The following is a 25,431-nucleotide window of genomic DNA, read 5'->3' as shown; positions in this document are numbered from 1 at the left end:
TCCTATTTTCATTGTGGAAGAACACTCAGGACAAGAGAGAGTGGCAGTTTGACAATTTAAGTAGTAAATATAAATATGGTGAATGTAATAATGGTTTGACTTTGATTTTCTTAACATGTGAACAAAATCTCATGTCACATCTCTCCCCGTTGGCCTGCAGAATGTCCTCTCTCTCTCTCTCTCTCTCTCTCTCTCTCTCTCTCTCTCTCTCTCTCTCTCTCTCTCTCTCTCTCTCCCTCTCTCTCAGGCTGTATTTGCTGGTGTTTACTCAAAGTCGAAGCACAATTACAGTTGTGAGGGGGAAATGATGATAATCCTGTCTTGTGTAGATATTAAAAGTTGTTGATTTTTTGAGTGAAGTTGTTGTAATAATTTAAATAATAATAAGAGGAAGAAGACGACGACGAAGAAGAAGAAATCAAAACACAGAAACGTCCGAACACGTTTTATATTTTGTTATATATTTGCAACAACAACAACAACAATGATAATAACAACAACAATAATGATGATAATAATAATACTAATACTAATAATAATAATAAAGTGTAACATAAATAACTTAAGGCATAAATAAACTAAAAAGTGTAATAAAATGTAATGAAACAAAGTGTAACATAAATAACAAAATGAACAAAAAATAATGAGCAGAAGACCCTCGGTTGAAATCTGTACTCACTGCCTGGCTGTAGCCCTCTTGTATTAAATGCATGTAATGCAAACTATGCTAATGTGATAGTTGTAATAGTTCGAAGAGAAGCTTAAGTTATTAAGAGTTACATGAGTGTATTTGAAGTGATTTGTACAATGTCGGCAGCAATGCAACTAAACATTGGAGAAAAACTGTAAACACTCCTCCAGGCATTAAAGCCTTGATGCTTGATGATGCTGCCACCCAGAGGTCTATTTGTTTACATCTATTGTACTGAGGGATCCATCCATGTACAGTCACCTACACACTGTATGTCAAGGGACTTACTGAAGTGTTCAAACTTAGTGAGTCAAGTTACAGAACTATATATCAAATATGTTTATCTCACAATAAGATACATTTGTTATTATTCAGGCAAAATTGTTATCAGTCATTAAGACATTATATCATCATATGACAATTCTGTCCTAATTCATGTGGAAAGACAATAAATGCTGATCGAATTAGAACCGGAACTAATATAATTATGAGATAATTATAACTGAACTGTAATTTGTTACAAGTAAAATACATTAATCACTGAATTTACACAGTATTTTTTTTAATGATTTACAAATGAGACAACAACATTTTGTCTGACATAGTCTGTAGCTCCATTTAACTGTATTGATGGTCTCTTCTGTCTGTGTATTATTGTTATTCAATGACTGAATGAACAGCAGTGAACAACAACAAAAAATACTAATAAAGTGTAACATAAATAACTTAAGGCATAAATAAACTTAAAAGTGCAATAAAATGTAATGACATAAAGTGCAACATAAGTAACAAAATGAACAAAACAAAATAAAGGTACAAACCCACACACATGTGCACCAGAAAATAGACCCAACCCCTGGTTTAAGCTTCTGCACTTGTCTTGTGTTTCCGTAATACCTCTTTGTCTCCTCCATTTATGTAGATAGTGAATGTTAACGCTGTGTTCTGTTTTGTTTGTGAGTCCTCTGTCTATTTCTCATATGTTGACTTATTGCAGTGAGACTTCCCTCTAAGGGGACAAGTGGAGCCAAGCCATTAAAAAAATAAAAAAATAAAAAATAAAGATACAAACAAAAATTTTAAGAAGCTGGAGGGTTGTCATTTGTTGTTGTCAGCACAGCCCTCCATTCGCCATATGACTGAGTCTCAGACTCTTCGCAGTACCAGTTGTCAAAGTACTGAAGATGTGATGGTGGCTTTCTCTCTTTCTTGCACTTTCTGCAAAGGATCACGTCTGTCATCTTTACATACATTCTTTTGACAGTGCCAGTGTGCTCCCTCTCCTGTTTTCTCTTCCTGTATTGTTGAGTGGTGTAAGGAACAGCTTGACTGGATGTCTGCATACAACACACATACATAACATATGGCACTCCCTGTCATTGGATTGCAGTATTTACTTCACTTGTGGTCAAATGATAATTTCTCTGTGTAAAAACTGTAGTTTTACAAGACCTGAACTACAGTAAATCCACCCTTAAGAAACATATTTTTGTTAACTAAAGGGACTTAGAGGAAGTTCAAACTATGTAAAAGATGTAAAATGATCAGTTTCCATCACTCCTACATGTTCAGTCAGACTCCTGTCTGCCAGAGACTAGTCTGGACCTAAAGCCCAGATGGCTCAGAAGTGTGAGAATCAGGTTTTATCCAGGAAGTGACCAATGCACAAAAGCACAAGCAGGACACCAAGACTTGGTGACGGTCAGCAGTGAGCGGCTGAACACAGTGTGAGTGTATTCTGCAGGAAGCCTTCACAGTGGTCAGAATGAAGGAATAAATAAATACATAGATTTGTTTTATAGTCACAATATTGTAGTTGAGTCTTAGAGTCCTGCCTCAGTCTCAAGTGAGATTCTGAACAGTTGAAGACTGAAACATTTTACGGAGGAACGATCAGTAATATTTTACTGGCTGGTTGTACAAATTGAACATAATATATCAGCAGGGGTTCAGCAGTGTTGTTGATCAGTGCCAGTCACTCCACTGTTACCTCAATGGCTGCTGAGATTTCAAGCTTTCTAAACAAGCAGTCAGGTCTGTTCCCTGTTTGGTGGAAATTCTCCACACACACACCCTTGAGTTCAGAACTTCTTTCAGGTTCATGTGCACAACCATGGAAGAACGAACCACAGTGAAGCCTAACAAGACTAGGTCAAAACCTAATATATGGCTGGACCGTGTATGGGTGTGCCATGTGCCACGGCCGACCAATGGTGTAACTTCATCGCTCAGTCAGTCAGTCAGTCAGTCAGTCAGTCAGTCAGTCAGTGAGTGAGCGACATAAAAAACGAAAAAGAGAACAATAAAAATAACACGGAGAGTAAGGATCACACATTGAAAACAATCTTATATTAATAATATTTATTCTGTTGTAATTTGCAGGTGTTTCGTTGGGGCTTACAGTCCTGCACAGTGGCCTGACTGCAACAGAGTGGTGGAGGCCATCTTCACAAGGCTCTGTGCTCTCTACCCAAACGTGAGTGGGGATGTCACGCTTCACAATGGTGACACGGGTTTACAAGCATATCCAGCTCCCAGAAGTGAATGCTGCAACAGTCACACAATGGTGAGAAAATTAGCATGCTTCATATACATGCTTTGCATGATATTTTATGCAGAGCATGTTTTATGCATTGTTTCCATTGGTCAGTTTTGCATTCCAGCCGTAATCAGTTTTCATAACATGATGGCTGGTTCAGCAAATGGAATGTAAATGAAGTAGCCATTTTACAAAAGCAATAATACACGAGAGGGTGTGATCAATTGCTATGTGATCACAGCTGTGTCATGCTGCTGCATCATAGTCGTGATCAAATAGCAATTGATCACACCCTGTTGTGTATTATTGCTTAAGTAAATGTTTATTAATATTGGTTGTTTTATGTTTTCCCAGGTTCAGCAGGCGTTGCAGGTCACAGGAACAAGAGACTCTGAAGCAGGGTGTCCCAGCTCCAGACGCACCCGTGGCAGGACCTGAGAAGCTTCCTGCGGCTATGCAGAAAGGACCAACTCTGCATTCTGGCAATTTGGCTGAGCCTCACCTTTTCATCCTGCCACCAAACACTGCTGGGGAGGCGAAGCTCAAGACCGCAACCTCAGCCCATCTCCCAGGCTCCACCACCACGTCAAGCACTTCCTGTCATTGCACCGGCACCCGTCTCTCTCCCCTTCATTTTACCACCTGTGCAGCTTCCTACAGTGCCTGGACCCTCACAGGTGATGTTCTTCAACCTCCCATTACCTTCAGCTATGCCACCGTCAACTCAGACGCAGACATCCAGTCAAGCTGTTCCTTACACCACTCAACAATACAGGAAGAGAAAACAGGAGAGGGAGCACACTGGCACTGTCAAAAGAATGTATGTAAAGATGACAGACGTGATCCTTTGCAGAAAGTGCAAGAAAGAGAGAAAGCCACCATCACATCTTCAGTACTTTGGCAACTGGTACTGCGAAGAGTCTGAGACTCAGTCATATGGCGAATGGAGGGCTGTGCTGACAACAACAAATGACAACCCTCCAGCTTCTTAAAATTTTTGTTTGTATCTTTATTTTTTATTTTTTTTATTTTTTTAATGGCTTGGCTCCACTTGTCCCCTTAGAGGGAAGTCTCACTGCAATAAGTCAACATATGAGAAATAGACAGAGGACTCACAAACAAAACAGAACACAGCGTTAACATTCACTATCTACATAAATGGAGGAAACAAAGAGGTATTACGGAAACACAAGACAAGTGCAGAAGCTTAAACCAGGGGTTGGGTCTATTTTCTGGTGTACATGTGTGTGGGTTTGTACCTTTATTTTGTTTTGTTCATTTTGTTACTTATGTTGCACTTTATGTCATTACATTTTATTGCACTTTTAAGTTTATTTATGCCTTAAGTTATTTATGTTACACTTTATTAGTATTTTTTGTTCATTTTGTTCACTGCTGTTCATTCAGTCATTGAATAACAATAATACACAGACAGAAGAGACCATCAATACAGTTAAATGGAGCTACAGACTATGTCAGACAAAATGTTGTTGTCTCATTTGTAAACCATTAAAAAAAATACTGTGTAAATTCAGTGATTAATGTATTTTACTTGTAACAAATTACAGTTCAGTTATAATTATCTCATAATTATATTAGTTCCGGTTCTAATTCGATCAGCATTTATTGTCTTTCCACATGAATTAGGACAGAATTGTCATATGACGATATAATGTCTTAATGACTGATAACAATTTTGCCTGAATAATAACAAATGTATCTTATTGTGAGATAAACATATTTGATATATAGTTCTGTAACTTGACTCACTAAGTTTGAACACTTCAGTAAGTCCCTTGACATACAGTGTGTAGGTGACTGTACATGGATGGATCCCTCAGTACAATAGATGTAAACAAATAGACCTCTGGGTGGCATCATCATCAAGCATCAAGGCTTTAATGCCTGGAGGAGTGTTTACAGTTTTTCCTCCAATGTTTAGTTGCATTGCTGCCGACATTGTACAAATCACTTCAAATACACTCATGTAACTCTTAATAACTTATGCTTATGAAAATAATAATCTAATGACATTAGATCATTATTTCATCATTATTTCGGGGTTCAAAACCTCTGAAAATAGATGATTATTTTCAGAGGTTTTGAACCTTCGAGCGATCAAAATAGATTCTGTGTGGAACAGGGAATTTTTTTTCTTCAGGGAGGATGCTCTGTCTTGAAACAATGGATCATTTGTTTTTCTACCGAATTTGCCACAAAGTATTATGAGAAGACATGTTTTTTTCCCCTTGACCCGTTGAATAGAAACAATGCAGTCTTCAGAGTGAGATTAGATGACAAGAAGGCAGATACAAATAAAAAAAAAATAAAAAAAAACAACAACACAAAATCAAGTTATAAATTGGACAATTCTGCAACTTCCGCATGATTCCAGATTCCACCACAATAAAGGTTTCCTGCACACACAATCTCGTATAATCACGCGAGATTTCCCGGACGTCTGTTATTGTGAATACAGCGCGCGAACTCAGTTGTGGTGGTGGTCCTCTTTCCCCTTCAGCTGGATTGTACGGTGGAAACAGTCAGGCAAGCGACTACCTCTATTAACAGTACTTGCGATAGTTTATTAAGATGTATAGCCAACTACAAAATCCTCTATAATAGTTGGTTGGAAAGAATGGTCAGTTATCGTTTTCTGTAACGTTAGCACATAGTTAGCTAGCTAACGTTAGATGGCTAACGTGGCTAACCTGACGTTACTGTTACTAGGAAGGTATTGGTCACTTTAGCTAAAGTCACATTATGTTACGGTTGGCGAGATACATTTAGCGAACTAACTTAGCCGTAGCAATTTAGCTTGAGTAGCAAGAGTCACTGTTAAACAAAGTACTGCTAATAGCCTGGCTGCTTGTTACTACATGTGTTGTGTTTTCTCTTTCACTTTCATTTCATTACGATTAACGCTTTCTTCTGTGTATATGAACTCTAGAGATGTCTAAGAGGAAGAGCAGCTCTTTCAATGACACCCCCCACAAGCGGGTTAAAGCTGTTGTGGAGGAAGAGGAGGAAGATGAAAATATTGTTGGTCCCAGCCAGCAAAACTCTGTGCAGTCCCATGAGGTATTGACTGTAGTTGCCATACTACCAAACATCACGTTGTCTTCTGGCCTGCATTCCTTTGAGTAATCACCACCAAACAAACATCAGTTTATGTTTCCCCTTAATCTTCTGGTTTCTCTTAAGCTCTGTTGTTTTTAGCTTCATGTCTAACAATGTTAGTAAAACTAAAAAGTGACAAGGAAGGTATAATAAAATTGATATTATTTATTATGAATCTAGTGAAGTGCTATAACCCAGTTAACTGTGCTGCAGTGTGTTGTTGAGGGACGCGATGTGGGGATTGTGGAGAGTATCACATTGAAGAATTTCATGTGCCACTCTCTCCTTGGACCTTTCACTTTTGGTTCCAATGTCAACTTTGTCGTCGGCAACAACGGAAGTGAGTGTAACCACTTTCCCTTGTCTTTTTGTGTTTGCCTTGCCTCCCACTGATTTGTTCTGTTTACTACAACACTGAAAACTTCATTATGCTTAATATTCATTGATTTCTTGTGTGACAGGTGGAAAGAGTGCTGTTCTGACAGCTCTCATAGTAGCCCTAGGGGGGAACGCCCAAGCCACAAACAGAGGATCATCCCTCAAGGGTTTTGTAAAGCAAGGAGAGAGGTAAACAGCATCACGCCACACCATGTGACAAACATGCTTTCTTATGTGTCAAAGACAGACTGTAATTGCCTTTTGGGATCTGTACAAGCTTCAGTTTAGACAGTAATTCTCATGCATGTTAGTCGTATTATAAGTTAATGAGCAACACAAGTAGCTTGCATTCATTGACCATTTTTTCTTGTTAGGTCTCCTTCAAGTAGCTTCATTTATGGTCTCCATCAGACATGGAACTTTATATGGCCTCCATGTTTGCAATATGTGGACCTGCGTACTGACTATTCTAATGAAGGATGACAGCGCAAATTTGAGGAGGCATTAAGTTACAATGCATCTCAGTCTTTTCTGATGACACTCTTTCCTCATGGAGTATTGTGCCTAAATTGAACCTGTTTCTGCAAGGTGGATTACTTGCCTCTTAATGGATTCAATGTGTGTTTTGTTTGTTTTCTCAGCTCAGCTGATGTATCAATCACCCTGCGTAACAAAGGAAGGGATGCTTACAAACCAGAAGTTTATGGTAAAGCCATCATTGTAGACCTAAGAATAACACGTGAGGGGATGAGGACCTACAAACTAAGGAGCGAATCTGGTAAAGACCATAAAGAGATTAAATACTCTTTTTGCTAATTGTACTTTTGAGAGACATGCTCCAGCTTGGTTCAGCTCTGTATACAGTAGTTTACTGAGCACTAGGGATTCGTTAACATATTTTTTCCTGTCATATAGGTCAGATTGTCTCAACCAAAAAGGAAGAGCTTGTGTCCCTCCTGGATAATTTTAATATTCAGGTATGAGCTCTGTGAGCCTTACCCTTATCCACCTTATTTTTTCAATTTATTTTAGAAATGCATTTCAGAGTTTCTGAAATAAATGACACTTGTTTTCTTTAACAGGTTAACAATCCTGTGTCAATTCTCACTCAAGAGATGAGCAAGTACTTCCTACACTCTAAAGGAGAGGGGGACAAGTACAAGGTGAGTTTAAACAAATTGTATTTATAATGTTGATGGTGAATGTTTATCATCTGTTGTGTGTGTGTGTCAACTTTTAACTTCACAACACAACAAATTTCCATTTGGGACAATGAATTCTACCTTAATCTTGATCTGCTATTAATACAGTACTTTTGGTAAAAATGGACATAGTGGAGGAAATAACCATTATAGAAGGATCACTGTACATTATATGTGATATTTTATTCCCCCTGCTCAGTTTTTTATGAAAGCCACCCAGCTGGAGCAGATGAAAGAGGACTTTGTCTACATCAAATCCACCAAGCATGTCACCGAGGATAAAGTGGAGCAACATGGGGAAGTAAGGACTAATCTGCCTGACACATTCATATTTTACTGTACTGATGATTATATAATATTATATTAAATCAAACAGTCTGCTCTCTTGTGAATGGGATCTATTTTCCTATTTGACTTGATGTAGGACACTTAGCTTTACAATAGCATAGCTAGTTCTTTAGTCCTGTATGGTGATCATGGCTAAGTTCATATGACTGTTACAGTGCTTGAAGGACTTGAAGCGGAAATACCTGGAGAAAGAGGACCGTTACAAGAGCATGGCATCACTGGACGACATGCACGCCAAACTGGAAGAGCTGCAGAAGCAGATGGCTTGGGCTCTGGTGAGATCAACACTGCCATGTCATTTCTAGTTTTTAATCTTACAAATTTCATTGTGCTGGCCTTGATTCTGGTGGCATCACAGTGACTGTATATTTGTAATCTTTATCAGTGTATGTGTTGCATGAAACTTCAGCATTTAGATATCCTACCTAGATCATTGAACTGATTGTATCATATGATGCACTTGAAAAGGACATTGGTTCTTGGGTGAAAAGTGCTTGAATGTAGCACACTAATGACTGAAGAAATCCTCATCTGAACATCATTGACCGTGGCTTAACTGTGACAGGTGATTGAGATGGAGAAGGAGTTACAGCCAATGCGAGAGAAACTGCAGTCAGACAGACGGTCTACAGAGAAATATGATGAGAAGGTGGAAGAATGGAAGGTATGGTCCTACTAGGGTATTCATCATAAAATCCTAGAGTTAAAGCACCCATACTTTATGATGTAACATGATTGTATTTTTTACTTATGCACATCTGTTTGGGTATAAAGGCAAAAAAGAAATGCAGCAATTAACAAGACAGTAAATGAGTCCCATTTGATGGACTATACCAAAACTGTGCACCTGTCCATGTATAGCTCTCTCCTATCCTTCGCCCTTCATCATTAACCTTCCCCTCTACCCCTCACTGATCACTTGGCGTCTCTGGCCTGTGTTCCTGTCACTGTGCAGAACAAGGTGGAGGAGGCTGAGAGCAAATACAAGCAGATCCAGGACCAGTTGGAGGGCATCACCCTGCGCGTCCAGGAGCTCCAGCCCCAATGCACTCAGCTGAAGGCCGAGGCCCAGAAACGCAACGCCCTTCTTAAGTCCAGCGAGGTCAGAGTTCAGACACTACATTAACCAGACCAAGTGCAAACTACTGTTTGAAATATGTTCAGTTACCTTTTGTGGAATTTCTGGAATTATGTTCAGGTAGCCTGAAGCAAACTCTAGATAGTTCAGCTAATAGCTAATTCAACCAATGCATACGTGAACCTTCATGTAACTTTAATCACTGGAGAAACCAAGACTGCATAAGTGTCTCATCCATGACATGTCAAAGCATAACCAAAGATTGTATATGCTTTGGAAGATGAATTGCCCAACATAATACCAGCTCATCTTAGTCTTCAAAAGTGGGCGTTAGCATGTATTCTTCTCTCTAGTTCTGCATCACACAGATACGGCATGAGCACAGCCACACATAACACTATTACTGTGGCAACTGATCTGGTACTGACGTGAAACAAAGTTGTTTTTCTCAAGAACTGAAAGCAAATTTATAGTGGCAGAGTGAAAGCTCTCTGCTTTTTCCTCCTCTCAGGCATGACCTAGGACAAAGCTGTTTAAATTGGCTGTTATTGCTGTAATGCATTGCAGCAGCAGTTGTACACTTTGAATAAGCCACTCTGGTTGAGTTGATAAATTATGTGTGCGATTCAGGTAAGTGTCCACAGATGCAAGACTAACCTGAGAGACCTGGAAAAGGACAAGGCTCAACTCTCTTCAAGGATAAATGAGCTTAAATTGAGGTATTGACTCATTCTTTTTTGGATTTTACCTGAAACTTGTATTAATTTATTCTGTCAATTTTGCGATTAATTCTCTTTCTTTCCCTTTGCATCTGCTCTTACATTACCTTATTTACCTTTCATTTTCCTTCTCTACATCCAAGTATTTCTCTATTTTCAGTATTAGACACTTGTGTTTACCTATTCTCTATCCATTATGCTGCATATCTGTTGTGCATTTTTTTTTTTTTTTTTACCTATGGCACTGTCTCAACGGCAATTAATTTTGGAAATGCGTATCTTATCTACCCGGCAAAACTACAAATGCACCGCTGGACTGTACAGAATCCGCATTTGTTCTCCTTAAATCAATATCCCTTCCCCTGTGTTTTTCTTCCTTCCTCCAATCTTTGTTACCACCTTTCTCTTCCCTCCAGCATCAGTCAGACAACCGGTGCGGAGAGCCAGGCAAGGACAGACCGTACGGAGCAGATCCGGACTGAGCTGGAAAATCTGACACACCAGGCCTCCACCCTGGACCAGCAGATCGACCAGTACCAGCAGGCCTGCAGCCGCGCCAAGGATGAGCTCAGGAAGATGAGGTCTGTGGTGTGTGCAACAGTAATAGAAAAGGAGGAGAATATAGACAAAGAATAAAGACAGAGCGGAAGGACAAATGGTGCCGGACATCAGACAGTGACTGTCAGCACAACAAAAGACCATGGGAGTTGTGTGGAAAATTTGCAGCTAAGGTGTGAAGGTGCTCACAGCTGAGGTTACATGTTCACAATGATACAGCTTTTACTTCCTTTTATTAAATGCATATAGCTCAATCAAAAACAGACATGGTTTGTAGAAAATGGTTTTCTCAATGCTGTACACCTTGACAATATTTGATAGCACACAGCAGGTGTGTCTCACCCCTTACTGATTGGCCTGAATTTTGCCTCTTGAAGACCATGGTGCTGTCGCAATGGCGCCATGGGAAATATGAATCCCCAAAACCCTGTGTGTGTCTTTTAATTGTATTCTCCTCCCATCCTCAGGCAGGAGCAACTTGTGTTTCAGAAGTCCACTGACTCCAACAGGAGGAACCTGCAGACTATGGAAAGCAGTCGCTCCAACCGGCTGCGGCGCTTCGGAGAGAAGATGCCCGCCGTCCTCAGCAGCATCGAGGAAGCCCACAAGAGGGGTCAGTTCAGACAGAGACCCCGGGGGCCACTGGGTAAGACTCAGTGCCTGTTTGTGCACATGTGAATAATTCAACAGTTTTTTGTTGTCTTTTCTCTTTCCCCCTATCCCTAAATAGAGAGATGAACCCCATCTCTCTATTTCTCTCACCTTACCTTTCTCCCTTCTCTTTCCTTCTCCCAGCTATGCTTGGGCCTCAGCAAGGGACTACATCTGCAACCAATAATGTCCCTCTAATTCACCTCTCTTATTTTTCCCGCCCTCCCCCAGGTTACTGTATTAGCCTGAAGGACCCACAGTTGGCTCTGTCTGTAGAGGTATGTCTGAAGAGCCTCCTGCAGGCCTTCACTTGTGACAACCATGAGGATGAGAAGGTGCTGCAGGGCCTCATGGCCAAAGTGTTCCATGGAGGCCGCAGGCCCACCATCATTACCAGCGCCTTCCTCCCACATGTCCACGACACCAGCAGGAGGTGAGGGCGGGTATTGATTGATTTTATTTGACAGTTTCATTTTAAAAACACCAGCTCTGCCAAGGGTACAACAGGACATGAATGTATTTGAAAGCCAGGATGATAAGGTTTCAACTGGCCTTACTTCGAATACAAGTAGCAAAGACATGGCATATAAATATGCTTTTGTTGACTTTCATGGAATTGGAATGGGAGGTTCTTAGTCCACAAAACAGTCCTGGAGCTTCACAGCAAAACAGCATTGCAGCATTCTCCTAAACAACTGAAGTTGCTGGGGACTTGTCTTAAAATGTAAAAAAACACCGAAAAAATGGCTCCATACAGCTCGTCCAGCGTAATCCAAGTCTCCGGAAGCCCTAAGATCCCAAGTTGAAAAGATGTAATTTACATCCTGTTTTTTTTAGCCGAAATCTTCACTGTAGCCTCTGAGCTCAAAGCCGTGTTCACGTTAGCTTGCACGGCGTCCGAAGCGGGTGCATGAGCTCAAAGGCGCGTACATGCGCCGCTAGACGAGATCAACGAGAACTCGCGATCTCTCCATACCTCCATGTTTACACTGCTACCCAGAAGCTAGTGTCACACACAACAGAGAGAGAGCTCTGCTGAAGTTGCAGCGACAAGTGCCTCTGTCGGAGCTAACATTACATTTTCGGTCTTTGATTTGTTACCTAACCATCGTAGCTTCTTTCAGTAGCGCCGATATATATAACGATGGTTCGAGTGTGTTCTTTTCCTGGATGCTTCAACAGAGAGAAGCGTGTGAGATTTCGTGTGTGTTTTTCATTGCGGGACGTATCGGTGACTTTTCACAAACTATCACTACATGACCCAGAAAGACTACAGCTGTGGCTAATCGCTCTTCGTCTGGATCTCAACTCCTCCGTTGAATCCCTCCGTGCAGTGTGTAGTGAACACTTTTCACCCGAGGATTACCGTCCAAAAATACAGTGAAGAAAAACAGAACTACTTCTATTGAAGTCGACAGCTGTGCTGGCCGCATCACTACAAAGGACTGAGGTATGTACAGTAATTTATAGACCTATTTCACAAACATGGATACAGGGTATAGATTTGTTCTCACCGTTGCCAGCAATGTTATAAAGCCAAATTTCTGTCGCAGTGCCGTGATCACTCAGTCTGTGATAACTTATTTTGTGTTTCAACATAATGTATAACACAATACAGGTGTTGTCACTGACACATCTTTCTGTTTCTGTTGTCTGACGACTGCACCACTATAAAAAAAAAAAGATTGATCAAGGGTCACAAAATGCTAACAGTACAGAAATTAGCGTTAGCCTTGGTTAGCAAGTTAGCATTTTGTGACCCTTTTGTGACCACAGTTGCGCAGTCGTCTGACAACAGAAACAGAAAGATATGTTGTTTTATATATCGGCGCTGTTGAAAGAAGCTACAATGGTTAGGTAACAGATCAAAGACCGAAAATGTGATGTTAGATCCGACAGAGGCACTTGTTGCTACAACTTCAGCAGAGCTCTCTCTGTTGTGTGTGACGCTAGCTTCTGGGTAGCAGTGTAACGACGGAGGTATGGAGAGATAGCAAGTTCATGTTGATCTCGTCTAGCGGCGCATGTACGTGCCTTTGAGCTCGTGCACCCACTTCAGACGGGGCGCACGCTAACGTGAACGCGGCTTTGAGCTCGGCGGCTACAGTGAAGATTTGGGCTAAAAAAGGGTGTAAATTACATCTTTTCAAGTCAACTTGGGATCTCGGGGCTTCCGGAGACTTGGATTACGCCGGATGAGCTGTATGGAGCCATTTTATGGGGTTTTTTCGGTTGTTTTTTTACGTTTTAAGACAAGTCCCCAGCAACTTCGGTTGTTTAGGAGCAACGCTGTTTTGCTGTGAAGCTCCAGGACTGTTTTGTGGACTAAGAAACTTCACCTGACTTTCCATCGGCATGGGGGTGAGTAGATAATGACTAAATTTTCATTTTTGGGTGAACCATTCCTTTAAAAACAGCTATTGATGTACTTTGCATTCCATGGTCTGTTTTATTGTTTGGTGATGTATTTTTCTTATTCCCGTGGATAACTGGCCAAACATAGACGATATAACGTCATCAAGATATTTCCAGCGCAGCTGCAATGGAGTTTAATAGGATTTCTACATTTTTACATTTTCAATGATCTAAAACCTCAACGGTAAATGTCAGGTGTTGGTGTCCCTAAGAGTTGAAGAGAAAGCATTTCTTTCTAGACTCATCATTTTGGACTGACATTCAACAATCATACAGGTGGAAATCCTCTGTAGAATTAAAAAAAGATACCAATTTCTCGACCAACAGTAGCCTCAGTAGTCCATCATGCAGTGCAGCCACAGGGCACGTGTTTTGAGTAAGAAACTCGCTTTTTCTCAAAATTCCAGGCCCGTTCTCTCTGGGTTGTCGGACGTTATTCTGGTAAACGTAAATGGTAAATGGACAAGCCAGGTTTAGGGACAGTGGGTACAACAAAAAGGTCAATTACAATACTTCATCACAAATGCATCACATGCAATGCGTCACATGTTGATGATATGATATACAACAGTGTAAGAGTATCCGAGGGTGGAATTTTCCTTCCTTGTGTCATTTTGTGTGTCTGTTTTTGTCTCAGGGCTGTGAACCATCCTGATTACCCTTCAGTGCTGCAAGCTCTAGAAATTGAGGATCCAGTTGTGGCCAACTGCCTGATTGATCAGAGGGGAATAGAGTGCATTCTGCTCATCAAGGTAACAAGCAATCCACTGGGAAAGGACTCAGTAACATAAGAGGGACATTATAGTCATGTATTTGCAGATGAAGGGCACCATGTATAACAACCACTATCTTAATTGCAAAACATGATTTTTAGTAATTGTTCAGAAGATGTGTGGCATTGACGTGAATCTTGTGTTTTGTGCAGAATCGTACAGAGGCTCGGAGACTGATGATGGGCAGAACCCCCCCTAAGAACTGTAGCCAGGCCTTCTCTATGGATGGAGATCAGATCTTCAATAACCGCAGCTACTCCAGTGACCAGAACAGAGCCAACTACCTCTCAGGAGATGTCGAGGAGGAGATCAGGTGTGTGTGTGTGCTTGGTGTGCTGTAATGACCCATGAAAAGCTTGCAGCTGCCACAGAGTTTTCCATAAGCGCCGGCTGTCGACCGGATGGCTGGACATTAAAACATTTCCAGCCGACTACTTTCTTACTGTTTCAAGTCACATCACCATCACTTTTTAGATCTTATTCGTTTTTAACTATAACTTTTAACCAGATGAGGGATTTTAGTCATCGGACGTCATCAGAGAAACAATCTGAGCTAACAGCTCGGCTCGCAGCCCTCCCCCCGGACGTCCTGTGTCCGCCGAAGAACGTCAGAGAAACACTGATTTGAAACGTGAAACTGCTTTATTCAGTGTTTTTGCCGATTTTAATTATCGGGTCCGTTTTGGAGAGGGGGAGACCTCTGCGGATAATTCGGCTCCCGGTAAAAATCTCCTGAACAATGAACACTGAAGGAATCCTAACCTAAAAATAAAACGGCAATGGTGGTTGTTTAACAATGAAGACAACAACTCCCATGATCCCACGCTACTTCCCGACATCATCAAACTCCGTCTTTTGTTATTGTTTTGATTGGGAGACCCCTAACCGCAGAAAATTACATATTGTGCATTGAAGCCTCCCAAATCGGTAAAGCCCATGTATTTTTATTTCACCTGTCATGCTCTCAGATATGTCCCCTTGCTTTTGAGATTATGTTGACTGGAAAGTCCTCCCTTTTCTGAACGAAACGAGGTATAGCACTCCGAGGTTTGATATACATTTGATTGACAAAACAGGCGTTCTAACCATGAATGCTTGTGATTCAATAGCACAAACTACGCGGGAAAATCGCCTCGAACCATTTGGAAATGCACTCGGAATTATCCATGCACTGTGTAGTCTATAATTTAGCCTAATCTATGAAAATTTCAAGGAAAGAAAACACCCCTCATTATATTTCCATTTTATTGTATTTTTATGTTTACACAGTAGGTCATCTTGCTGTAAAATGTAAATGCAAGTTAGCAAAATGTAAATGCAATGCAGTTTGTTACCATCTTTACTTTAAATAATAATAAAAAAAAGAATACAACCTTAACAATGTGTGATAGACAACTTAAGCGCACGTTGTTGAGCCCCCCCCCCCCCCCCCTATATTGTGACGCAGCAGCCAGCAAATCCAGGTCAGTCAGTCAGGGTGAGACACTTTTCTCATACATACTTTTGCTCTATAAAACCCTCTCCTGGTGTACAGCACTTGAGAAAATCATATTTTACAAATCATATCTGTTCTTTTATTGAGTGGTATCTTTTTAATAAAAGGAAGAAAAGTTGTATTATTTAAAAAATCACTTAAGCTATATATCTTGACACCTTGGCTGCAAATTCTCACACAACTCCCACAATCTTCTTGCCATATTTAGAAAGAACTATATATTATCACCACAAATGCACCATACAAAATCTATACTTGTTTAGCCTTTGATAAGTAACAAATTGGCAGGTCCGTCAAGAACAAATTGCTGCCTATAAATACCAAAAGACAGCTAAAGCTGTGTGCTTGTCTTCACACTTCACACCTTCTCTCTATCTTTCCTCTCTCTCTCTCTCTCTCTCTCTCTCTCTCTCTCTCTCTCTCTCTCTCTCTCTCTCTCTCTCTCTCTCTCTCTCTCTCTCTCTCTCTCTCTCTCTCTCTCTCTCTCTCTCTCTCTCTCTCTCTCTCTCTCTCTCTCTCTCTACCTTTCCTTCTCTCTGTCTCTGTCTTCTCTCCCAGGCACTTGCAGAGGGAGCTGGAGAACCAGAAGGCCCAGGTTACTCGCTTCCAGCAGCAGATGAGGAAGGTCGAGGATGACATCAGACAGAACGAGGGGCTGCTGAAGAGAGCCCACATGGAGCAGAAGAATACCACAGTAACCATTTTACTTCTCACAAATGACTGTTCATCTCTGTCTGACCCCAGGATACTGATATGAAATGATGAGGATGGTGGTGATTATCTGCAAATGATGTAATGATGACACATTAGTCTCAGAGTGTCAGACATGCTCCAACAGTAACTTAACACCTCCCGTTGAACATCTTTTCATTAATATTCAAAAACCAAACATCTACAAAGGCAAACTTGTTCTAGATTACTGACATCGAAATTTGATATTTTCAATTAATATGGGTCCCAAGGTGTGAATGGGAAAATGTTACATATTGAAGAATTGTTGTGATCATTTCTGCTTCATTTGCTCATAAGAGTGTGTATTTGTTGCAGGATAAGGCCACGAAGCTGCAGCTAGAGCTGACAGACCTACAGAATGTGGAGGAGCCTCAGTCAGAGGACCTCAACCCTCTGGTGGGTACAGGACCCCAAACCACAGCTTCTACCTCAGCTCTCAAGGCATTTGTATCAACTTGTGGACTTACCTGCTTTCAGCTCAGCAGATACAGTGAGCATAGAAACAGCGAAATAGACTGACCAGATGAATCCACATTAAATCTGTGATCCCCTATTGCTTTCACATATTCAGTCCAGTTCAGTCCTGAAGGGGAGCTGTAGATGAAGGGGTAAGAGATGGGTTAAAGAAGCAGTTTTTTGCTGAGACAAATGAGACATGAAATGTACAAAAAGGAGCAACTTAATATTAGGAAGGTGTTGCTAATATTGTGTACAATCAGCATGCACAGGCGCTTCTCATCATCTGCTTCTGTCATCCACCACTCTACCACAGGAGGAGGATCTCCAGGAGATAATCACTAAGATCTCGTCCAAGCGCGCCGAGTACGACGAGGCACGGGCTCAAATGGCCAAGCTCAAGGCCTCCTATGACGAGGCAGAGCAGGAGTACAAGCAGCACAAAGACCAGATCGGCGTGGTCGCTGAGGAGGCCGATTCCATCAAGGTAGGCTTACCTTTTCATATCCTACCAAGGTGTGGAGCTAAGAAAACATTGCCCTACAAATCAGTCCATGATGGGAAAATAGTTCTCTTGCAGGTTTTTGGACGGCAGGGTTGCCTAGTTGTTGAGTGACTGGCTCACAAGTCACAAGCTCAGTCAACAGCCATGTGGACTGTCGAAGTGTCCTTCAGCAAGACACTGATAGCATCGGCTAAATGCAAACTATGGGATGTAGGGTGTATGGCTATTGTTGTTTGTAATTATTTAGGTTTATCTAGGTATATCTTGCAATCAATCCAAAATGATTCTTGCACATTTAGATCATTTTGCTTGCTGTGTTAATACTGTAGTTATTAGGCCGATTCTGTAGTTCTTCATGTATTGCCATGGCTAAATCCTGTTGTCTGCTTGTCCCCTTTCTCCTGTGTCGTACTACAGGAGGAGCTGAGTAAAAGTGACCAGGAGGTGGTGAGGTGCAAGCACCACAAGAAGCACTATGAGGACAAACGCAAGGCCCACCTCAGCAACATCCAGACCCTGGAAGCCAACCTGAACAGCAAGGAGCAGGATCTCACAGTATGCCAGAAGGGGATATGAGGGGGAATTGGAGACTGTTTCAGATAGAGAAAGTGTTGATTTTATTTGACAGATTTTAAAATATACATAAGATTAATAGCTGTTTGTTAATCTCTGGACAGCTACTATAAAAGCAAGAGAGAGATTGTGTGCATGATGGGGCTTTACAATTATTGTAAAAGATTGAAATCACAACATATACAAATATTATTTCCAAATCACAACAGGCTTTTTTTTTTTTTTTTTTTTTTTTTTTTAATCAGACACCATGCAGGTGTCTGCATGGCCTAAACAAGGTATCTTGGTCAATTGAAGGCCTACAAATTAAGTTGGAGAACAGACAAACTTTTTCACATTTAGAAAAAAAAACTGTCCACATGTATCAAAATCCATGCAGCAATTGCAATATTCAGAAAAACAGCAATACACTTTTATGTTTTTTGTCATTTTGCAGCCCCAGGGCAGGAAACGTGTACTGTGGCTATATTGCACCTTGGTTTTGTATGAGTTTAAATGGCCACCTATTTGTTAATGCATATGGATCGTGTGCCCTGTGTTGTGTCTCAAAATTAGTTTTAAAGTTATATGTTTGTCTCACCCTGTGGTCCAGGCATCCGTGGCCAAGGCCACAGAGATCTGTCCAGAGCGCCTGGACGTACGTCGCACGGCTAGGAGTCTGGACAGTGAGATCAACCGTCTCAAGTTTAAGATTACTACCCAGCAGGACCAGCAGGGCGACCGCGAGGAAGTTGTGAGGTATGTTACTAATAATGAAATAATTGCGGTCAAAATGTAATAAATTGTCCTTCAAAATGGGTTGAAAATGTAATAAATTGTTGGATAATGTAATATCACATTATTACATTAATGTTTATAAGGGGTGTAACATATTTGAACTGATGTAATAATTGATCTAATCATATTGACTAATGTAATAACTAATAAGAAGAATGAAGAATAACTGGAGTTGTTAAATTGTTAGTATTTTTATTACATTATCAGTTAATGTTATACCCCTTTTCAAGTAATACACACCTGTTAATGTAATAATGTGGTGTAATTTATTACATTAACATTTTCAACCCATTCAGAGGGCATTTTTATTATATTTTGAAAAGTTATTATATTATCAGTTGCTACAACTCTTCACCCTCCTTCTGCAACCACTTCAAAGCATAAAGATGTTCACTGCTCACTGTTGGAGAAGACGGCTAATCCCCAGGTTTGCCCATGCTCATGTGTTGTAATAAGACTGGCATTGCTTATTAGTTTTATGTTGTTTTTACCCCCTATTCTGACCAAATGCACATAATGTTTTTGCTTTTAACTTCTAAAATTGAAATACAGCCCACATATTCAACTGCAGTTGAGTATGCACATGCACTGTTTCTGTTCATTAGGGATGCAAATTTTGAGGAATTTCTTGGAAAACCATCATCACTTACTTTTGCAGACACCAAAATCACTTAAGTTGACCTAATAATCACATTAATTATATATGTTCAATAAATAAAAACTGTCCTTGCAATGATAAGTTTATTGGCGGAGGCATACAACCGTGAGGCGGTTATTTCTAGTTGAGTCATTCATTATGCCTGAACAAGAGCAACACGCTACATGGCACATTAACAAAGTCTAGTAATGGTTCAGAATTAGTCATCATATGTGTGTGTCAGTTTTATGTCAGCTCTCAACAGGTGTCCATGTGATAGCTATTTCATTTGTGATATAGCAGAAAAGTGTCAGTGTATTGAGCAAAAATGTCTAAACTCTGAAGTTTCCATTTTATCTTAGTTCAAAGGACATTTGTGAAGAATGTCTACACTTTACAATTAAACAAATTTAAAAAATAATGTGTTCTATGTTTGTGGTTCTGCTAGCTAATGCCTTTGGGTTAGTTAAGTAAAATGTATTTTATGTAGTTGTTTCAGATATTAGAAGGTGCTACTTCTTCTTCTTCGTCATCTTCTTTTCTGGACCTTGTACTAATCTTGCTTAAACCGCCAACAAATACCAATTTTTGCTTTTCCCAGTGTAAAACTTCCCTTGATCTCTCCCTTGTCTTTCCCTTGCCCTGTCCATCTTGCCCCCACCTAGGCAGTACCACGAGGCCCTGGAGAACTACAAGAACATGGCACACCAGGTGAAGAGCCTCAACAACTTCATCAGGACCCTGGACAGCATTATCACTGAAAGACTCAGAGCCTACGCTGAGCTCAGGAGGCAAGTTGTGAAACTGCAACTCGATGGATGTGAAATTAAAACTGTGATTTATCCATTTTTACCTCTAAAGTACAAAGTATACTCCTAATGTTTTTTGCTATGATAAACAATGTTAATATATGAAACTATTTACAGTGTGTCTGTCTGCCCTGTAAGTAGATGTAGGGCAGCTTTAGGATGGATCATATTTAATTTTTATGAAATGTTTAGAGGTAGGGAGAAGACTAAGAAATCTGTGGAAAGGCACCATATTGTGTTGTACTCGTTTTGTTTTAAATATGGCCTCTGAATACTATGTTTGCCATAGGTTAGTGCTGTTGATGTATTTTAATCAAGGTATTGGATTAAAAATATGATCTATTGAAAAAGAAAACAAGTCATTTTCTCTTCTTCCCTCTTCCCTCGTTCCTTATGCATCTGCCCCCTTTTCTCTCTCTCTAGGTTCCTGTCCGCTCGTTGTAAATACTACTTTGATACCATGCTGGCACAGAGACACTACACAGGCAGTATGACCTTTGACCACAAGAATGAAACCCTCTCTATATCGGTAAGATGTTTTGATCTATCGGTCACACAGCACTCTGGCCTCCTTTTTCCCCGTTAAACAAGCTTTGTGGCTGTTAACCTGTATGTCATTTTCCCAGGCTCCTCCCTCTCTCCCCTCTGTCTTTCTTTGTTCTTTCTCTTTTCCTCCCTTTCTTTCTTTTCTCTTTCTCTTTGTCTCTTTGTTCTTTCTTTGGCACTCTCTTCTCTCTCTCTCTCCCTGCTGCTGGTCTCCAGCACCTGCACCTACTGTCATATAGTCACTTCTTACATACTTAACTCTGTTCTGGCTGTACAGTTGTCTATTTAAACATTTATACGTAACCTATATGCTCTGTTTATACCATTCTAACTCACGTGTACAGCTTTTTTTTTTCTTTTTTTTCCTTGCAGTGTTTAAAACACTAGTGAATCTAGTGCAATATTGTGTAGATATGTTTATATTTGTTTTTTTTTCCTATTACTGAATTGCATAGCGTCCTACCAGTGCAATTAGTCAGATTCCAACAGAGAACCATGTGCATATTGCACAGCAAAGATTTCCTGTACAGAAATTTGTATTTTTTTATATACTACTCGTATACTGCTTTCTTTTATATACTACTCATAAAAGAGACCTACACCCTAAATTTCCACGATAACAGTAATATTCTACTGTTAATAATGTTTGTCTTGTGTGTATGTTCAGTGTGATCTACCCATCAAGTCAAATTCCTTTTATGTCGAAACTTACTTGGCCAATAAATTCTGTTTCTGCTTCCTCCTCCCCTCCTCTGCAGGTGCACACAGGTCAAGGGAACGAGGCTGACCTGAGTGACATGCGCTCCCTGTCAGGAGGCGAGCGCTCCTTCTCCACCGTTTGCTTTGTTCTCTCTCTCTGGGCCATCACAGAGGCGCCCTTCCGCTGCCTCGACGAGTTTGACGTCTACATGGTAATAAGGCAGTTATTTATTGGGATGGGCATTAGCCATAGAAACAGATTAAGGTGCAGTGGTACACCTGGGGGTGATAGAATTTGTCCAAATGGAAAATGCCATTCATTTTAGGCGCTGTTATCCTCTTGCTATCATTAGCCAGGAGGTGTGGTTTATATTGGCTTCCATTGTCGCTAATTTATTTTGGATAGATATGTTTCAGAAAAGGTGGATTCTATCCACCTCACTTTTATTTGTAAAGCTGGTCAATGTCAGCATACATGTACATTGTTATTATGATACTTGAGTTAGGTGCAAGTTCATAGGCTGGGCACCTAGACTGCATGACACTTGAAGAAAAATCTCCCTCTCTCTTGTGGTTTATGTGTGTAACGCGTTTGGTCGTGTCTTGGCTTATATCAGCTTTAGTAAAATGCTCCTGGATACCTTGACAGAGCCAGACGACAATATGTTTGCGATGTACCCCTTTACTCATCTATACTTGTCAACCATACAATGCCTGGTCTCCATGGGACTATATTCTCTGAACATGCATGTATAGATAGGTAACACGTACCAAGTCAAGAAGAAGAGACTTAAAGCTACTGGTGGAAAGATGGACTGGGAGTAGAACTCAATACCTGTTGCTGTAACTCCGTCTCAGTAAATCAAGGAGCGCCACACAGTAATGTAACATGTTACTGCAACTAAACAATGTTCCAAAAGCACAGTATGCCTATTTCTGACTGTTACATTTATCAAAAGATAATCTGGTCCTTGGGTGTTGTTTCTGTTCAATTAGGACATGGTGAACCGGAGGATATCCATGGACATGATGCTGAAGGTTGCTAATAGCCAGCGCTACAGACAGTTCATCTTCCTCACCCCGCAGAGCATGAGGTAGGTGCCGCTACGACATCCTGACACGTTTATGACTAATTTGTGTATCAAAGTGTTCATTGAAAGTTGTCTGGTGCGTTGTTAAAGCATTGGGCCATATCATAGTAGACTACCTAATATTTCCACCCAGTTGTGATCTATTGACTTAACTGTTTTAACTTAGTAAATGTGCTATGAGAAAATAGTCCATCAGTCATGAAGAGAGTTTTGCAGAGAACAAGCAGGAGTAAAGGCCATGTTATCACATTACACTAGTTTGTTTCCCAGGCAAGAGCACTAGTCCACTCAACCACAAGGCCACACCCACACGGTCATCTGTTGTTTGTCTCTTTTCAGCTCTCTCCCAGAGAGTAAACTCATCCGCATCCTGCGTCTCAAAGATCCAGACCGTGGCTCAAACACTGTGCAGACAAATGGAGAGGAGGAACAGGAGTAATGCCAACTTGAATCCCAAGATACCTGCAGTTACTTCACTATATTCACTAAAAGTCTGTTCTTTTCATTGTATTTTCAAACTTAAATTTTTGAGGAATAGCATGAATATAATTTTTTTTTAAAGTGTTAGCTATTTTTTGTTATGCAGTTTAAATTGTAGATTACTGAAAAATATTTAAATCATTGTTGATATAAAAATGTGTTTTGAAGTTTTTATTTTGTTATAAAAATTGTCACTTTGTTCTCAGACAAACTTGCTCTTGTTCCTGAGAAATATTTAACTGTTTATACAAAAACAAAAAGTTTGAAAAGTTTTTATTTTGTTACCAAAATAAATAGTCACGTTCATGTTCTCAGATTAACTTGTCCTTGGCTTATGTTATGATACTACCAGTGTTGTTCTTTATACAGTCGTGTGCTCTTTAGACCAAAAAGTCATGGTCTAGGTCTTGTCTTAACACAATGTGTTTTTGACACATTGGTTTTGTCTTTGACATGGGTCCAAGGTGTATTGCACTTTTCTTGCTAAGTTTGTAAACTACGGTAAAATAAATGAAACAAAATATACTACATTTTTAGAGTAATACTTCTTGGACTACTACAAAGTACATTTCAGAGGTTGTACTTTTACTTTAAAGTTTTATCTTTAGATTTGAGCATTAAGTTCAATGAGATGTGGCATCTCATTATGGGAAGACAGTCTTGCCACATGTAATACAATATCTGCTGATGTGAGCCTGGGATTTGAGGGAGTATCCGCAAATCTTCCGCCGATAATGACCCATCAAAATTAAGCCCAATATGAGCTATGTGCCATTATTGCATAGGCCACACCCATATCACCAAACAAAACAAAATCATTATGGTGGACTTGGGTGGCCCAAGGGGGAAAATTTGTTGAGCAAGGATGGCTGGATGTGGTTATGGATGTAACAACTGTTGGCTGAAGAAGAGAAATGAGGTAATGAGACCCCTAACAGGCGCTGAGCCCCCCTTTTCCTCAATTCCACCCTGCTCTTCACTCAGCCCAGGACAGTGTTGTACCTCATTTCCCTCCTTTAGGGAACACAGGTTACGTCCAGTTGATACAATTGGGTACAACACAGCTATGAGGACATCCAGGATGGACTGATGGACGTGGGCAAGTGAAGAATATTTCTCATTTGGGGTATCAATCGAGTATTAAAAAATAATGAATAAAACACAAAAAAGGAACCATCTTAGGACTTTAACTTAACACACTGTATTATAGAAATTAAGAACTATAATTTGAGAATTGGTCAAAATAATCTCAATTGTTTGGATGTTTCAAACCAGATATCTAGTTCATTGATCTCCATGATCACTGGGCCACAATACCCTGTATTCAAAAGCCAATACAAATTCTGTAAGCGCTATTTGTGGAGGGAGAGTGCACCAGCCGGGCTGTACATGGGGAAGGGAAGTGGCCCTCACCATGTTTGTGCCTAGGGCTTCATGGTAGTTTATACCTTCATGGATCAAGTTAGTCATTAACATTCTTTTTTCTATCATTTGGCATATCCGTGCAGTGCGTGTGAAAAAGTGGCTCCTTGAAGGATTTAATATTCAAATTAGAAGCAATGGGACACTGTTATTCATTAAATCAAGCAAGGTGAGGTACAAATATAGCTTTGGTGATTTTTTTTATGGTCCAGTGGGGGGCATGAAAGCCCATTTCCAGGACATAGTCAGGGATTTAGTGGATTGTAATCCCCTCTTAACTCTGTCTGTCTACCCAGCTTTTTCCTTGCTGAATAGAGTTTAACCACTCTTTTTTTAAGCTGATATAAATCTTTAGGACTTTATGACAATTCATACTATTCATCATAGTCTGTAGTGTCAAACTGAAGTATGTAAATTATGTGAGGACAGGATCTTTTAAGGAACAAAACATAAATGAATGCTTTTCTGAAAGTACAATGGATTTTGACTGGTCACAATTTACCCACTTATTATTTCCCACTACATCACAGGACATAGTAAACACATAATCTTGATGTTTTTTCTCAGCTCTACATATTATTCAAAGGGTGAAAATTAATTCTTGATTTGGTCTGTGTTAAAGCATTCAACTGGAAACCCATAAACCTGTTATTGTCCCTTGTCAGTCTAAGCCTGTGAGGAAGGAGGGTTGCACCTTTAAGGGCGCTGTGCCAGATCCTCCACACAAGCCAGTCCAG

At 40.3% G+C, this 25,431-nt stretch overlaps 1 protein-coding gene across 1 annotated transcript; it reads left to right on the top strand.

Annotated features, from left to right (window-relative positions):
- Positions 1-5,683: 5,683 nt before the first annotated feature.
- LOC139654988 (structural maintenance of chromosomes protein 6) lies at positions 5,684-23,732 on the top strand. Its single transcript, XM_071532270.1, has 27 exons — positions 5,684-5,777; positions 6,181-6,311; positions 6,564-6,690; positions 6,812-6,917; positions 7,370-7,506; positions 7,644-7,705; positions 7,811-7,891; positions 8,130-8,231; positions 8,434-8,553; positions 8,844-8,942; positions 9,234-9,380; positions 9,987-10,075; positions 10,492-10,656; positions 11,101-11,279; positions 11,516-11,717; positions 14,337-14,451; positions 14,625-14,785; positions 16,526-16,661; positions 17,015-17,095; positions 17,472-17,642; positions 18,078-18,215; positions 18,826-18,971; positions 20,313-20,438; positions 20,880-20,985; positions 21,761-21,913; positions 22,698-22,795; positions 23,132-23,732. The coding sequence occupies exons 2-27, from the start codon at positions 6,183-6,185 to the stop codon at positions 23,229-23,231; spliced, it is 3,276 nt and encodes a 1,091-aa protein (XP_071388371.1). The 5' UTR covers positions 5,684-5,777; positions 6,181-6,182; the 3' UTR covers positions 23,232-23,732.
- The last annotated feature ends 1,699 nt before the right edge of the window (positions 23,733-25,431 follow it).

This window comes from Centroberyx affinis, unplaced genomic scaffold (assembly GCF_046629955.1).
Source record: "Centroberyx affinis isolate AG114_WGS23_722 - 3 ecotype Tasmania unplaced genomic scaffold, CSIRO-AGI_Caff_v1 ptg002183l_1, whole genome shotgun sequence".
Lineage (NCBI taxonomy): Eukaryota > Metazoa > Chordata > Actinopteri > Beryciformes > Berycidae > Centroberyx > Centroberyx affinis.
The sequence above is the reverse complement of the archived record's forward strand: the minus strand, read 5'-3'. Positions and strand labels throughout refer to the sequence as shown.

Bases quoted from the DNA above. Each gene is read 5' to 3' on its own strand.
- LOC139654988 (XM_071532270.1), top strand. From the start codon at position 6,183: ATGTCTAAGAGGAAGAGCAGCTCTTTCAATGACACCCCCCACAAGCGG. The intron at 7,892-8,129 runs GTGAGTTTAAAC...CCCCCTGCTCAG, and splicing joins GAGAGGGGGACAAGTACAAG to TTTTTTATGAAAGCCACCCA. The intron at 14,786-16,525 runs GTGTGTGTGTGT...CTTCTCTCCCAG, and splicing joins GATGTCGAGGAGGAGATCAG to GCACTTGCAGAGGGAGCTGG.